The sequence below is a fragment of the Loxodonta africana genome, chromosome 2, assembly GCF_030014295.1.
Source record: "Loxodonta africana isolate mLoxAfr1 chromosome 2, mLoxAfr1.hap2, whole genome shotgun sequence".
In the NCBI taxonomy this organism is placed as follows: domain Eukaryota; kingdom Metazoa; phylum Chordata; class Mammalia; order Proboscidea; family Elephantidae; genus Loxodonta; species Loxodonta africana.
Window position 1 is genome coordinate 225,937,996 of NC_087343.1, and position 15,832 is coordinate 225,953,827.

The window sequence follows — 15,832 nt, forward strand, 5'->3', positions numbered from 1 at the left end:
TTCCCAGGCAAGAGAGGAGGCAATAATGACCACCCCTTCCAGCGCCCTAGGAGAGAGGCCCTGAGGCAGCCCACTCTTGGGGGCGTCATGTCCCCACCCTTGGAGGGGCTGCAGCACCAGCACTGCCTATGCCCCTGCTCAGTATTACTGCTGGGTCCCCACACCTGGCCCCACACCTGCCCATGCCCTGCATTTGGGCCTCAAGAGTGACGACACCTGTCTTTCTGTCTCCCCCATTTGAACATAGCCGTCTGGGTACAGATTGGAGCCTGGCCAGGGCCACATCTGGGGAGGTGAGAGGCCAGTCCTCCCCTGAAGTAAGTTGGGGCCCGGGGTCCCAGAGTAACAGCACCTGCGGGCAGGTCAGCCAGATCAGAAGCTTAGTTTACAACGGAAAGAAGAGCAAACTACAAAGAAGGGGCTGGGTTGCGGGCCTTCTCATTATCTTAGGGGGACGTTTCTCTTCCTCCCCCAGGCCAGCCGAGGTCCTGATTGGCTCCGGGCAAGCGGACCTGAACTCTCTGCGGGGCCCAGACTGTTATAACAGAGGCGCAGGCTCAGCCAGCTAGCGGAAGGCTCAGGAGGAGGACAGCTCTCCATTCCGGCAGCGAGGGTCCGCCGGGCAGGGGCAGCAGGAAGACAGGACCTGCCCAGACACGGTGAAATTCAGTGACGGAGAACGAGGGACCCCTAAGTGGGGAGAGAGGGGCCGAGAAGAGTTGGAAGGCTCGGCTTCCGCCAGACCCCACCTCGCCACCCCAGGAGGCGCCTCGGCTGCCAGGGGGCGCGCTGCCCACCGAGCTCGCCCCCCCCCGCCCAGGACCCCGTGACCCCCAGAACAGTCAGAACCCTGGGATCCCGCGACCCCCAGGACCCCACAACCTCCAGGGCTCTGCAACCTGCAGGATCTCGCGACCCCCCTCCCCGCCCCCCTACCCAGGACGGACGCATGGCAGGTGAGGCGCGACCCGGCGGGGACGCAGCGCTGCGCCGCCTCCTGAGGTTGTACCGCACCGAGATAGCTGTGGCCGTGGACAGCGCCTTCCCGCTGCTGCACGCGCTGGCCGACCACGACGTGGTCCCGGAAGACAAGTTCCAGGTGGGCCACCCCCGACAGCCGCCTTCAGCGCGCCCCCAGCCCTCCCCAAGCCCCGCTCCTGAGCCGCGCAGAGATGCGCGTAGGTGTCAGATCTCCCGCTGCCTCTTCTGGGTTGGGGTCCTCACCCTCCAGTCCCACTTTGGGGGCGGCTGGGAGCCTGGAAGAGCTCACCTGGTCTTACTTCAGGAGACGATGAGTCTGAAGGACAGGGAGGGCTGTCCCCAGGCCTTCCACGCCCTCCTCTCCTGGCTCCTGACCCAGGACACCGCAACCATCTTGGACTTCTGGAGGGTTCTCTTCAAGGACTACAACCTGGAGAGATATGCCCGGCTGCAGCCCATCCTAGACAGCTTCCCCAAAGGTGGGGCCGGGGGTGTTGTGTGCTGGGTTGGCCTCTGAGTCCTGGCCGGCTCAGCCTCCTGAGGGTTGGGGAAACAGAGTCATTCTGCTAGACTGTGAACTATAAAGGTGGGGGAGGGGGAAGGGAGGCTGGAGAGGCCCTCAGTGATCTGCTGGAACCAGCTTGGATTCTAAGAAGCCTTGCCTGCCTCCACTGGGGTATCTAGCTCTCAAGCTCACCTCCAAGAGCTGGAGAAGGCTCTGAGGTTTGGCGACTGCTGTTGTCTCCACTTGCAGATGTGGACCTCAGCCAGCCCAGGAAGGGGAGGAAGCCCCCCACTGGGCCCAAGTCCTCCATGCTACCACCCAAACCCCCTGCCAAGAGGAAGGGTCTGGAGGAGCCTCGGGCTGTCCTGCCAACTGCCCTGTCCCCGAGAGGCAGCTCCAGCCCAGGTACCCACTGAGGAGTTCCTGGAAAATCTCCCAGGAGAGCCCACACCCCTCCCCAATCAGCTTCTGTCCCACCAGCCCTAGCCCAGGCTGCAGAGGCCTGAGACAGTCCCAGCCTTACTCCATCTGCCTCTGTTTACCCTCTGTGTAATTGGCTGGACACACTGGGTGAGCCTCAGCTCCCTCCTGTCCCAAATGTTGAGCTCTCAGGGTCCTTCAAAGTGGGCAGATGGGTTTTATTTCCATTTTACTGATGAGGAAACTGGAATCTGGGAAAGTGAAGGCTGCCCTCCATCCATCTCCCCAACAACCCCCTAACTCCAGCCCCCTCCCCACAGGGCTAGCTGCCTCTAATTCCTTCTCTAGGCTCTCAACCCAAGGCCAAGTCCTCCAAGAAGCTGGACAGCAGTGCCGAGCCACAGCGCGTCCCACTGGGGAGTGGTGAGTAGGGCCCTGGTAGGCCTGGGCAGGGGGCTGCCTACCCTCAAAGGGCTCCTCCTGGGCACTGGACTGAGCTGGCCGGGCATCTCACCCCAGCGGCCTCAACCACACAGCTAACCCCGGAGAAAAGAGGTGCCTCAGGCCCAAACATGAGCTTTCTGGTCACCTCTGCCCCCAGAGCACCGCACCTCAGCACCTGGTTCTGAGACCCTCCTTCCAGGCTTCCCAACCCAACATTGCAGGGCTATTGGTGCTCTCTCCTGGCCCCTCAGCTGCAGCCATCCAGGTGTCCACTCACCAACCCTCTGCTTCTAGAACCTTTTTCCCCTGCTGTCCCCCTTCCCACCCCTACCCATGGTAGCCGAGATTCCAAGGTTGCTCACAGGGTCTTCAACCCTCCTGTTTGTGCCCTTGAATTGCCAGTAATGGGTCTCCCAAGGTCCCCACTCTTGTCCTCACCCACCCACCCGAAACACAGGGGTCCCGAGCCCAGCCTGGTCTGAGTCTTCTGGCCCTGCCCAGATGACAGGTGGGAACCTCTGGGGTTGGCCTGGGAATCAGTATATTCTATAAGCTCCTCCCACACTCCCCCAGCCTGGTGCCAGCCTGGCAGCTGGAACCTCCAGGCATGACACTGCAAGGTGCCTACCCCCCAAATCACTGCTGCTTTGCACCTCATCTGCTGCAGCTCATGACAGACAGCCCCGGCTTCCTCCCGGGCCACCTTCCCCTCCTGGGCTCTCTGCCCCACTCCTCATGCTGCCACTCACTCCATCATATGTTCTAGGGATCGAGAGGTCCTGCCTCTCTCCTACGGCCACACGCCCAGCCCTATTCACCGCTCAGTGCCAGTCAGGACACTGCTGCCTGCATAGCTTCCCTGGCTCCCTGGCTGGACACAACCTGGCACTTTTCTGCCTGCCCCCACCCCAGGGCACTTAGCCCCAGCAGCCTCTCCTGCCCACCCATACCCCACCCAAGGGAGGGCCTGGGAATGGCACTGGGCTCCTGGCACCAGCACAGAGCTGTGTCACTGGAGGGACTTCCATGTTCATCCCTGCCACTATGTCCAGCAATACTGATGCTGCCACCCCCCCCCCCACACACACACACTATGGCCCCTCTCTCAGCCAGCCAAGGGGCCGGACTCCAGCGTGTGCTGTCTGCAGGTGGAGGGCTGTCCTCCCCGACGACTGTCCTGGGTGGAAGAAAGGAAGGTTCCTCAGCAAGGCACCCCTCGCTCCTGCTCAGCTTGCAGGGGGTGCTCAGGAGCCCCCTCATGACTGATGGCCCCCTATTGTGGTGGTCCCTTTCCCAGGGATACAGACCATGTCTGCCTCGGTTCAGCGAGCAGTAGCCATGTCCTCCGGGGATGTTCCAGGAGCCCGTGGCGCCGTGGAGGGAATTCTCATCCAGCAGGTGTTTGAGTCAGGTACACTTGGGGAAGGGTGCTGCAGGGAGACACCCAGTGAGGAGCAGGCCCGGCTGCAAGGGAGGCATTCCTCCTTTGTAGCTCTGCCAGCTTTGGAGGGGCGGAGGAGGCCAAGAGCTCCCGGTGGTGCAGGGCCTCATCCCAGCTCAGGGTGCCCAGTGTACCTGGATCACCTCCATCCATGGAGTGGCCCCTCCATGACCCTGAGGATCACTCAAGTCTGTGGGCAAGCCTTCCAACCCTCTCCGCATCACTCCCTTCTCTCCCTCCACCTGGACGTTTCTCATCCACCTCCCCACAACACCTCCTTCCTGGGTTCCCCACATGAGGAGGGGGCCAGCCACCTCTTGCCCACCTGGCCCCTCCCACAAACCCCAGGAGGCTGATGACAGGGCAGGCCAGCGGCTGTCCTCCTTCATCTGCCCAGGGCACAGCGGTGCCCCCTGGGGTCAGGACCACTGTGCAACCACGTGGTTCACTTGCAGCCCTGCCATGGCCTCTCTGTGTGGGCCAGAGGCTGGACCCTAAGGGCCAGGGGCCCAGCAGCCCCTGGGAGCTGATGCAGCCCTGGTCTCCCACCACCAAGAGTCCAAGAGTTGGATGGAAGAGGAGGAGCAGCAAGCTGGCAGATGACCACACCAGGCTCGCCTGTGCTGGTCAGGGGTCCTGCATAAGGAGCCAGGCGGGGACCTGTGGGGCAGGAGCGGCCCAGGACCAGTCACCTCTCCCCACCAGGTGGCTCCAAGAAGTGTATCCAGGTGGGGGGTGAGTTTTACACTCCCAGCAAGTTTGAAGACCCTGGCGGTGGTGGTGGGAAGAACAAAACCCGCAGCAGTGGCAGCCTGAAGCCTCTGGTCCGAGCCAAAGGAGCCCAGGGCATTGCCCCTGTAAGCACAGCCTGTCAGTCCATCTGTCCCCAGGGAGGTCTGGCTCTTGGCGCGCACACACACACACACACAACAGCCTCTGGGCTAGCAGCTCTGCTGGGGGAGGGGGTGGTCTGGGAGCTGCTGCCCACCCTCAGCGGCTATGTGGGCTCCTCCTGCCTAGGCTGCCTCCCCTGTTCTTCTTCTCCCTTGCAGGGTGGATGTGACCCGAGGCTAGGCCAGCAGAGCAGGGTCCCCACCCCTGCTGCCCTCCCCAGTGAGCCCCAGCTCCAGCAGGTAAAGCCCCAGACCACGAGGGGAGCCCCCATTACCCCTCAGTTCCTTCTGGCAGGTTCTTCTGCAGAGTTTGTTGCGGTCCTGGGTGCTCAGGTGACTACGCTTCTATTCACAAGGGTGAAGCTTTGTTTTTCGTAGACAGCATTGATTTATTTTTTATGATAACACACAATTGTTGTAAAATGCAAATAAATCACAGAGAGTCCTTCAGGCCTTTAAAACCATGGAGGGCACGGTGGCACAGCCAGCTGTACTGAGTATCTAACGGCTGAGCCCGTGGAAGCGGGGTCCCTGCTACGGGGTCAGGAGTCCAAGACCTACCAGAGCATGAAGCATGTCCTTGGGTTCCCAACACCATTTCCTCACGAGGTGGAGCCATCTGGGTGTGCTTCCGCCATTGTGACTTATAAATCCTGACACCCAGGTGAGAACAGGACCCAGCCTGCCTTCCAGGGGTCCCAGCTGGCAGTGGTGGTAGGGGGAACAGCCTGGCAGTAGTGGGTGGGAGCTTCTGGAGGTGGTGGCATCTGAGAGACCCCCGAGGGTGCAGTGGGCCTTATGCCAGCCAAAGGTGCAAGGAAGGGGAGGGTCCCAGGCCAGGGAGCAGTGAGCGTCCAGGGCTGACAAACTCTAGTGGTCAGTCTCACCATTGCCTATGTGAGGAAGGGTTGAGTGTGAGTGGTATACAGCACCAACCACAGAAGCCAGGCTTTCTGAAGCTCATGTTCCCAAGGGGGACGGGCCCTGTGGAAGGTTTGTGTGGGGGTCTAGAATCTTAGAAAGTGAGGGGCCCGCAAAGGACCCCAGGGAGCAGACTGTAGGGGTGGGATTTCAGGCAAAAGCCAGCATGGGGCAGGGGAACGATCTGGGTGCCCCCAGAGAGTCCAAGATCCCCAAGATGCTACTGGTGCGAGCCGAGCCATTGGTGGGGGGAGGCCCCGTCCACCCCAGGAGTCCCAGTGGGAGGGGCTGCCTGTCCCAGGAGTCTGGATGACATCTCTCTCCTGCGTCAGAAGAACGAGGATGAGTGTGCTGTGTGCCGGGATGGTGGGGAGCTGATCTGCTGTGACGGCTGCCCCCGGGCCTTCCACCTGGCCTGCCTCTGCCCGCCGCTCCGGGAGATCCCCAGGTGAGCCTGGTACGCTTGTCACCTGCACCGCTGCACCAGGTCACCCCCACCTGCTTCAAAGCCACCTCTACCCTGAGCCTGAATGGGAAGCTTCGTAGAGCCCCTCCATTGCACAGGCAGGAAACAGAGGCCCTTCTGGGAGGAGAGCCTTGGCTCAAGCCACTGGGCAGTGGGCTGGGATCAAGGGCTTTCCCACCAGGCCTCCCCACCCAGCTGTGCTGTCCAGCTGTCCTAAGGGTGGGTGAGGCAGAAGGGATGCCTGAGGCAAAGAATGGCCGTTCTATCTTGTCTCACTCCAGACACCCCAGCCCAGATACCCATGTACAGCTAACCTCCCCCACACATAGTCCCACCCTACAGTGGGGAGCACAAAGGCCCACCAGAGCTGCACCCCCAAGGGTCAGTGGACGCCTGTCTGCCCATGCACAGAACGCTGTCCAACTCCTTGCATCCCTCTACCCTGCCTGCCAGCCCTGCCCTTCACCACCAGCTCCCACAGGTTAGGGTGGTCTGATGGGAAGAGTTCGGAGACCCAAGCTCTAGCCTCAGCCCTGCCCTAAGCTCCTGGTGTGACCTCAATTAGGTCACGTCTCTCTGAGTACCCATTGCTCCATCTCTAAAAGGAGGGATTTGGTCATCTCTTGGCTCCTGTCTGACACTGGCCGCTTGTCATCCTATCATTCTCTTCTAGCTCTGCTGGGCACTGTCCCGTTTATGGAAACATGGGTGGTCCTGGGGATATAAAACAGCCCAGCTTAGGGAGGCCCCTACCACCAGGGCCAGGCCCAGAGGAACCAGTGTAGACCACTGGGGCAAGCAGGGGTTGGGGGTCCTTGGGGATCATCAGGGAAGCACTCAGGGGGACATTGATTGCACCCAGCAGGGTGAATGTTCCCTCATCCCGGGCCCTCCTGCAGCTGGAGGTAAGGCCTGAGCACATCCGTCTGGCTCTGCCACCTCCCTGCCTAGGCCTCAGTTTCCCCATCTGTAGAAGGAGAGTCTTCCCTCATCCTGTGTGTTTGGGAATCTATTGTCCCTTCTGCCTTGTCCTCCCACACCGCTGACTGGTGACACCATGGGCAGTGGGACGTGGAGGTGCTCCAGCTGCCTCCAAGGAAGAGCCCTGCAGGACACACCCCACGCAGAGGAGCCCAGGCCCCAGGAGCCACTTGAGAGCCCAGTATGTATGGGCCCACTCTGGAATTGCACCTCCTGGCCACTCCCATGGGGTGGGGCTGCACAGGGTGGCCACTGCCTGCTCCCACTGGAGAACCACAGCCTGCCCTCCTGGGCTGCCAAGGGACACTGGCCTTTGGAAAGCTGACCACACCACGGCCAAGGCTCCCAGTTGGGGGGGCTTGGTTCTGCTGTCCCAACACAGGAAACCCAGTCTGACCACTAGTGATTTCCTCCAAAAACACTTTTAAGCTTTCTGTTGCAGTCTAGAGACCCGACTGGGTACTTCACATACCCTGGGATATCCTGAGGGTTTACTCCTGTTCCTGACAGCCCCTGAGGGCCAACAGGTGACATTCTAGAAGGGAAGAGGGTGAGGACTTTGCGGAAGCCTGAGAGCCAGGAGGCAAACCCAGGCCTCTCGCAGTAGTCTGGCTGCCACACCAGCTCCCTGGGCTCCCAGGTCCCAGCTGTCACTGGCAGCCTGGGTGGTGTTAGGCAAGTCCCCTGCCAGCCCCTCTGAGCACTGACCTCTGCTTCTAGGTCATCCTGGGACTGAGGCCAGTGGGTGAGGAGGCAAGGGGCCAGCCCAAGGGGCCTCCAGCTGGAATGGATGCTGCTCTCACCTATAAGCACCTGCTGCCCCCACCCACCACACCCCCCTTGCCAGTGCTGGACCCTTCTGCCCTGCGCCCCCTGCTGTGTACCAACGCTGATGGACAGCAGGTGACAGGCCTGAGGGTCCAGGGTGCCTGTCTTCAGGGACCTTAGGGTCTATCGGGGAGTCTACAATCAGAAACAGAAGAGAAGGAGACAACGGCTAGTTATGCTGTGGGGTGGGGGTGGGGCAGGCTGAAGCTGGGAATATCAGGGGTACCAATTAGGTGGGACTCTAGGTGGCAGACTCTGGAGGAGGAGCCAGTCTGGCCACGGAAACAGCCTGGTGGGAGGCAGAATGGCTGGGCACTGAGGGAGAGCACTCAGCAAAGGAGGGCTGGGGCCTCTGGGACCCCAGGGGCAGGGTTTAGGTCAGAGTGGAGGGGAGGCCACTGAAAGGGTGATGCGTTCTGTCGTTGCTGTGGAAACCCCACCCCAGCCTGGCGCCTTGGGCGTTTAGCAATCCCCCTCCCCCCAGTCACAAAGGCAGGACAACAAAGGGAAGATGGCCCAGCATGTTGGGGAGCCCCCCCTCAAGTCCCTGCACTGCCCTGCCCCCCTCCTTTCCCCCTCCTGCCTTCTCTGCGGTGACCCTGTTCTGGCGACGCCTGGTCCAGGCCTAAAGGGGGCCCGAGCCCGCAAAGAGGGGAGCCAGGCACCTGGCTTCTCAGGTCTGCACCCTGGAAGGTGCTGGGGTACCCCCTGCCCTGCTCTGAAACCATGGGACCCACTGTCCTACGGCCTCTTGCCAATTTCTAACCCGCCCGGAACTGCAGCCCAGCCTATGTGAGGAAGAGGCGCCGGGAGCGCGGGGGTCGGTCCCCGGCCTTGGGGGCTGCAGGGACACGGCTGTGCTCGCTGTTTTCAGGGCGCGGCGCCGGGCGCGCGGTGCGGCGTGTGCGGGGATGGAGCGGAAGCGCTCAGGTGCGCGCACTGTGCCGCCGCCTTCCACCTGCGCTGCCACTTCCCGGCGGGTACTCGGCCCGGGTGAGTACAGTGGGCGCGAAGGCGCCGGCGGGGGGCCAGGAAGAGGCTGGGGGGGGTCCCGGGGAGGGACGTGGGAGCCGCGGCGGGACATTGGGAGGGAAGGGAGGGCGGAGGCCCGGCGCCCCCCATCCCCACCACCGCGGGCCCGCGAGCACTCCCAGTACCCACCCCCGCATCGGGCGCGCGGGCTTGGAGGGGGGCGCCCGGCCGGCCCGAGCCCCCGGCAGCCCCACCCTCCCCCCGTCACAGTGCTGTCCTGCGCTGCAAATCCTGCTCGGGGGACCCAGCTCCGGCCCCTGGGGAGGGGGCGCCAGCCCCGAGCCCCGCCTGCCCGGCCCCAGGGCCAGCCAAGGTCAGTGCGGGACGGAGGAGGCGGTATTCGGTATGCCGAGGGGGGTGTTCGCGCTCTGCCGGGGGAGGAGTGCCGGAGCCAGCTCCGGGGGTTGCTGCATAGACCGTGTTTAAAAAAAAAAAAAAAACGGTGGTTTTAAATCAACTCCTTTTCGGTAAAGAATCCATTTTAAAAGGAAGCTCGCCCTTATCGCTACTAGCTGCGAATTCACTGGATTGGTGCAAGTCTCTCTCACAATTTACGTGGGTCCAAGGGTCCCCGAAGCCCCCACCCCCAGCCCCTTGAGAGCCTGGGACCCGGAGCCCTGCTCCGGGAGTGGGAGTTAGGGAAGGAGGCTGCCACCGGGAGGAGGGGAGCAGACACAGCGCCCCCTGTTCTGGCCCCCCTCCACGTGTAATCTCGCCCCAACCCCCCAGCTCTGGGGGTCGGGCTATCACCCCCACTCCCCCATCTCCCAGCTTTGTCTCCCACCGCCCATGTTTCAGCCGTGAGCTGCCCAGAGGGGAGGAATCGGCTGAGGCCCCAGCCAATAGTGCTTTCTGTCCTCACAGCTTCCACTTATCAGATGGGCCAGCAGGCTCGGACAGCTTTCTTCTGCGGGGGGTGGGGGGGGAGGGCGGAGGGGGAGGATATTCCAGCAACAGGCCTAGGTCCCAGCTGCTAAGCGGCAGAATGGGGTTGGGGTCTTGTCCCCAGCTCAGCAGCACATCCTGAGGACAAGTGCTACACTGAGGGGGGGGGGGCGGAGGGATAGGGGGCGAAAGGGTCCCCTTGTCCCCCATACAGGAGCCTCTTGCCCCTCAGTAGCCTCAGAAAATCTCTGGGGGCTCTGAGGGGTGTTGACAAACCCCACCCCTCCCCAACCACCCACCCTAACACTCCCTGGGTAGGCACCAGTGCATAGCCTACTCCTGCTGCTGACTTGGCCCTTCTCATCTTCCCGCCCATCTGCCCCTTGTGGGGCCCAGACCCAGCCAGCTCCCCTCCTCTAGGCAGCCTTCGGGGTCCCTTCACCCAGCAGCTGCTTTAGTCATTGACGCCTGGGTTCTCTTCCCTTAGCAGCAAAGACCCGTTCTTTGTGTTGTCTTGTAGAATATAAAGCAACTTTACAGTAAAAAGTTCAAACTCCCCTTTGTCCCTTCTCCACCCCTCCCCCAGGGCTAGTCACCACAAGGTGTAGGGGTGCCACCTCCAGATCTTTTCCTGAAGGTCTCCCCACAACCACACAGCAACCTTTAAGTTTAGCACAAGCAGGCCTCCCGATCCAGACCGTGGGGATGGAGCTCTCCCTTCCCACCCCAGGTCTTGCTACCATTGCAGGTGTCCCCAGCCCAGTGGTGGGAGTAGGGTTGACCTCTTCCCCTTTTCTGGGTTCCAGGTGGGGGATGACTCTGCTGGTCATGAACCCAGTCTGCACAGGGATGACCTGGAGTCCCTCCTGAGTGAGGTAATGCAGCACCTGGCCTGTTTTCACTTGCTTGTCCTTTGCCCCGCCCCCACGCAGCCAGCACCAAGGCTCAGAGATGGGCCACACTGTTCCCTGGATCTGGCAGTGAGGCTGTCCCTGCTTCTTTGGGGCCACCCACACCCACCAGGCACCCGCCAGCACACACAGTCAGCTGAATGCTGCTCCTCCCCCAACCGTCCAGACCCCTTGGGTCCCTGGGAGGTGGGCGGCTTGCAGAATCTCAGCACCAGCACTGGGTGTGAGCTGGGCCAGCTCAGGGCTGACTCCAAGGAGATGACATTCACCTGGGGGACAGTGGTCCCTGAACCTCTGCCCTTCCTAGGGTCTCTCCGCTTACCCTCCCGATTCTGGCTTCACCCTGGGAAGAAAATGGGGCTTGTTAAGGCCAGTCTTTTTCTGCAGGAGGTACAATCTCTCCCGCCATTCCCAGGCCCCCATACATGCCCTCCTCCAGAGTCCAGCACTGCACCTCAGGGGTCCCAGATGACACCAGAGGGGCCTGCCCCTCTGCTGTGGGTGGTGCCGGCAGATCACACACCATGCAGGTGTCTTTAGACAAGGACCTCAGAGACTCTGGGGGCTAAGGGGGTGACTGGAGAGACTGGATGAGGACGCTGTAGCACTGGGGAGAGGGTGGGTCTTGACGTAGTCTGGAGTGCCCTTCAGTGCAGGCCACCCCCACTATGCTGTAATACGGGCTCTTCTCACACTCTCTCAATCCTGTTGGAGCACGAGGCCTCTGTGGGCAGTACAAGAATGAGCTGACCAGCTTACAGGTGGGAGAAGGCGCCTCCAGGTGGCAGCTGTGCCTTGGGCTCTCAATCTGCCGTGTAATACCTTGGACTTGAGGTCCTTCTCTTACTTGGCCCAACCCAAGGGGCCCCACCTCAGTTTCCCCACCTCTGAATTAGAGGATCAGGTTGGGCAGTGCCTTCATGTCATGATGTTCACACTCCCGTGTGTCCTGAGGCCAGGGTCGCTGGCCATGGGTAGTTGCGCCTGTCTTCCGGAGGTTCTCTCATGGTGCTGAGTCCCTTGTTCCTGCCCTGTCCTGCAGCACTCCTTCGACGGCATCCTGCAGTGGGCCATCCAGAGCATGTCCCGCCCTCTGGCCGAGGCACCCACCTTCTCATCCTGACCCCAACTGCTCCGGCTCAGTGGGCAGTAAGGGGAGACCATGGGCGGGCGCCAGAGCCATGAACCTCCCTCCCTCTGTCCCTGCAGCCAGCAGGCAGGGGGAGGGGCAACGAGCACCCAAGGTGCTGAGGTCACCACAGTTCCATTCCTTGAGGGCCCAGGGGACATCCTCTCTCACCCCTGGGAGCTATGCCGGGTCAGGACGGAACAGCTGAGAAATTCCAAATATTACCAGCACTGAGCTTGCCCGGTGTTTGTGACACGCAGAGCAGTCACTAGTGCTGAAATTAAAATCCTTCTCTGGGCTTGTGAGCCGGGGACAAGGACAGACTTTCATACATGCATCTCCGCAGTCATGCGTTCACTTTGTGATTGTGTCTGCTTGATGTTTAAAACTGAATGAATAAGATTACTGGACCAAAGAGTGCCGCCTTGAAACCAGGTCCGCCTCCCTGCAGCCTCTACCTGCCTTATTTTGCTCATCACAACCTGACATTCTAGTAGATGTCCGCTGTTTGCTAGTATTTGTCCAGCATTCCATAGGAAGGGAGATGGCTGTGATCACCCAGCCCCTGAACAATGTCTGGTCACATAGCAGACACTGGCTAGCTCTTGTTGACCGGTGAGTAGATATATGGGTGAACCAGCTGTTCATACAAGCGGGAGCCTTCTGCAAAGCATGTTTTACCCAGATAAACACTGGCCATGGACCGGTTTACAGGGGATGAAGGTGTGGCTCAGAGAGGTCAAATGGGTTGCCTCAGACCATGTCTCTGGTGAGATCACACTGCCTGCAGCCACACGGCTTAACAAGATTACGACTAAGACTGTTGCAATGCAATGAATCACTTTTGTGTGGCCTTTCTCAGCATGGTCCTGTAATTCTCGCGCAAGTGATTGGGTGGGATTGTGCAAATAAGGCAATTGTGGCTCACTCAGGGGATGTGGTTAGTTTTGCCATCCTGCTAGGCTTGAAATGAGCCATCCCAAAGGTGGAAAAGAGAGGCCCTCACCACTACCAAGAGCAGCACGCATCCTTTGGACCCGGGATTCCTGTGCTGAGAAGCTCCTGGAACCAGGAGACTGAGAGAGAGAGCGGTGGAGTGGGGTGCCTTGGGTTACTTACTGGCAGAGCTGAAAGAGCTTTGTAACACTGGCCCAAGCAGGGCAGAGGCTGAGGGATCAGAGAGAAGCGTGCCTCTGGGCACAGCTGAGAAGAGGCTGTCCTGATGGAAGAACTGTGTCCTGAGTGTTCCTGAACCTGAATTGTAATAATCCCTATAACTGTGAGTATGGTCTGTGAGTTCTATGTGGCCACTGCATGAATTATTGAATCCAGCAGAGAAGTAGAGAGTGCCCTGGGAGGGAAGGTTGGTGTCAGAACTGGTAAAGATGGAGGAGAGAGGAGGCATGTCTGACCTCCCTTCGTAGGAATCAGCCTTGGGCTGTTGATCTTGGTTCTCCTTCCCACTGTGAAGTTAAAGGAGGCCAGATGCCGCTGCCACATCATTTTTACAACTGTTTACATTAACCTGGTTTTACTGTTCCGGCTGATACCCCAACAATGGCGAAGATGGTGTGGGACTGGGCACTGTTTTATTCTGTTGTACAGAACACCGTGAGTCTGAGTGGACTTGACTGCAGCTAACAACAATGAGCAAAAACAGCAATAACTGTTCCAGCAAGCTCTTCCCCAGGAAGATAAAGTTTTGGAAAGCTTTATTGTTTATTTCAAAGACTCCCTGAAAATCCATTTGTCCTAACTGCTCAACTGGCCCCCTTTCCAGAACACCAGATTGCTCAGCTGTGCAAGCCGCTCACTTATCCGATGGCTCCGTGCTCACTCCTCAAGTCTCCTTCCGAAGCCTCGGCTGGCCCTCAGGAACCTTGCCCAATCCTGATCAGAACCTGACCCTGAGAGACCCACCTTCAGCCAGATTCGAACCCTTCTAAATGTCAGCCCTAAATGCCCTTTTTTGGAAACTTCTCAGGCCCCATAAGGGTGTTGCTGTCCTCACTGCAGTAAGCTGGGGTGAGCAACAGGACACACAGGGTCTCTGGAGGAGTCGGCAAGGACAGGTCCTCTCACTGCCCAGGTCCAACAGGACAAAATGCTGCCCGGTCCCGCACCATCTCTATGACTGTCGGTGTGTTGGAGTACATTGTTGTGGCTACTGTGTCAATCCGTCCAGTGGAGGGTTTCCCTGGTTTTCATCGACCGTTTCTAGCGATTGGTCCCTTGTGATGACATGTCCAAAGTAAATCAGCTGAAGTCTCACCATCCTCGCTTCTAAGGAGCATTCTGGTTGAAGTCCACCAATATTCTTGTAAAACTTCGAACCGTACCCAAATGTATCCAAAGCCAGCGCTTCCCTTCCTTCTGCAAAGCTACTCCTGCCATCGGCCTGTGTCGCTCTGGTGCGTCCTCCCAGATGGCTTTCGTGCACCGTGTACAAGCACTCTGCTCGTGGCTAAGACTCTTGCTCAGCACCCTCTGAATCCTTCTAAAGGGGAACCTGTGGACTTGATGCAGCTTCCTCTGAGCTCTGACTTTATGGGGCTCGGTGCCTTACTGCCTTTGCACTGTTGGACAACTCTGGGAGTTGTAGATTGCTGAGCAATACAAAATAAATCTTGTCCATAGACATGTGCATTTCTCCAGGGGAGGGTCAGTGTTTTTCCCTCCCCCACCGTGGAAGAAGCCAGTTTTGCTGAGTCTGTTCACACATCCTTTCAATATTCCTGATCTATAAACGTGTCTCCGAATTCTTCTTTGAACTGGCTGGAACATCTTACTGCTTCCTCAATAATAAGGTAGACAAAATTCTTAACACATGTTCATTTCATATCTGTATGAGAGTCATGACGCTACCTTTTTAAAAATTATCCTTTAGCCCCCAGACTCTCTGTTAGCCCAGAACTGAATCTACCCTTGAAGCCAACTTTTCAGACAGATTAGACTGGACTATAGGGCATGAAATGATACTCGTGAGGAGAGTGGTTCTTAGGTCAAGTAGATACATGAGATTAAATGGGCAGCTCCTGTCCAGAGGCGAGATGAGAAGGCAGAAAGGGACAGGAGGTGGCTGAATGGACACAGGAAATCCGAGGGAGAAATGAGGAGTGTGCTGTCACATTACAGAGAGAGCAACTAGGGTCACACAACAATGTGTGTATAACTTTTTGTTTGAGAAACTAACTTGAATTGTAAACTTCCACTGAAAACACAATTAAAAAAAAGGAAAAAACAAATAAAAAATAATACATATAAAACCATAAATAAAATAAAATTATCCTTTAACAATTCACCTAAGAAAAAGGGTACAACTACATATTCCCAGATGTCCAAGGTGGTCCTCAGGCTGATGAGGTTTATGGTGAGTCTTTGCCTTTAAATGTATCAGTATTTTTTATGGTTAATAAGTTTCGCTGTGTGATTAAATAAAGGGAGATACCGAATTGTGTATTTCGAAATTGGTGAGTTGGTATATGCTTTGTTATGTATGTTTTCACCACAATAAAATTTAAAAAAGAAAATAAATGAAGGGACAATAGAACACTGAAAACACCTATTAATAGTAAAAATGAAAGGACAATAGAACACTGAAAACACCTATTAATAGTAAAAGGAGCCAGCTTGGTTTGTGGAGATATGGGTGGGGGTGGTGTAGATGGTGGTGGAGGTGATGGTATGGGGGGGGTGGTGGTGGGAGCACTGGGCATGGTGTCCTTTCACACTGGTAGTGGTGGGCATGGTGTTCTTCCTCCTTGTGGGAGGCCACAAGGGGGTGGAAGAGAATCCCCTTTGGGTCTCACTTCTGGGCTGGCCTTCCTGCTTGGAGTCCCCAGAGAGGTCTCTTCCCAGGTCCTTCCTGGAGCTAGGCTTTCTACCTAGTCAGGGATTGTTCTGCTGGCCCTGGGCCAAAACAAACATAGTAAGGGACTGAGAAGATCTGAAAATCATTCACGGTCATTCTTCCTGCCTAATGGAACCAAGAAGGC

The 15,832-nt window shown here is 58.3% G+C and overlaps 1 protein-coding gene across 1 annotated transcript; it reads left to right on the top strand.

Moving 5' to 3' along the window:
* Positions 1 to 949: 949 nt before the first annotated feature.
* AIRE (autoimmune regulator) lies at positions 950 to 15,755 on the top strand. Its single transcript, XM_064279742.1, has 14 exons — positions 950 to 1,099; positions 1,286 to 1,460; positions 1,736 to 1,891; positions 2,255 to 2,329; positions 3,648 to 3,761; positions 4,497 to 4,648; positions 4,844 to 4,924; positions 5,938 to 6,053; positions 7,137 to 7,233; positions 7,773 to 7,955; positions 8,755 to 8,873; positions 9,123 to 9,225; positions 10,604 to 10,672; positions 11,751 to 15,755. The coding sequence occupies exons 1-14, from the start codon at positions 950 to 952 to the stop codon at positions 11,829 to 11,831; spliced, it is 1,671 nt and encodes a 556-aa protein (XP_064135812.1). The 3' UTR covers positions 11,832 to 15,755.
* Positions 15,756 to 15,832: the final 77 nt, after the last annotated feature.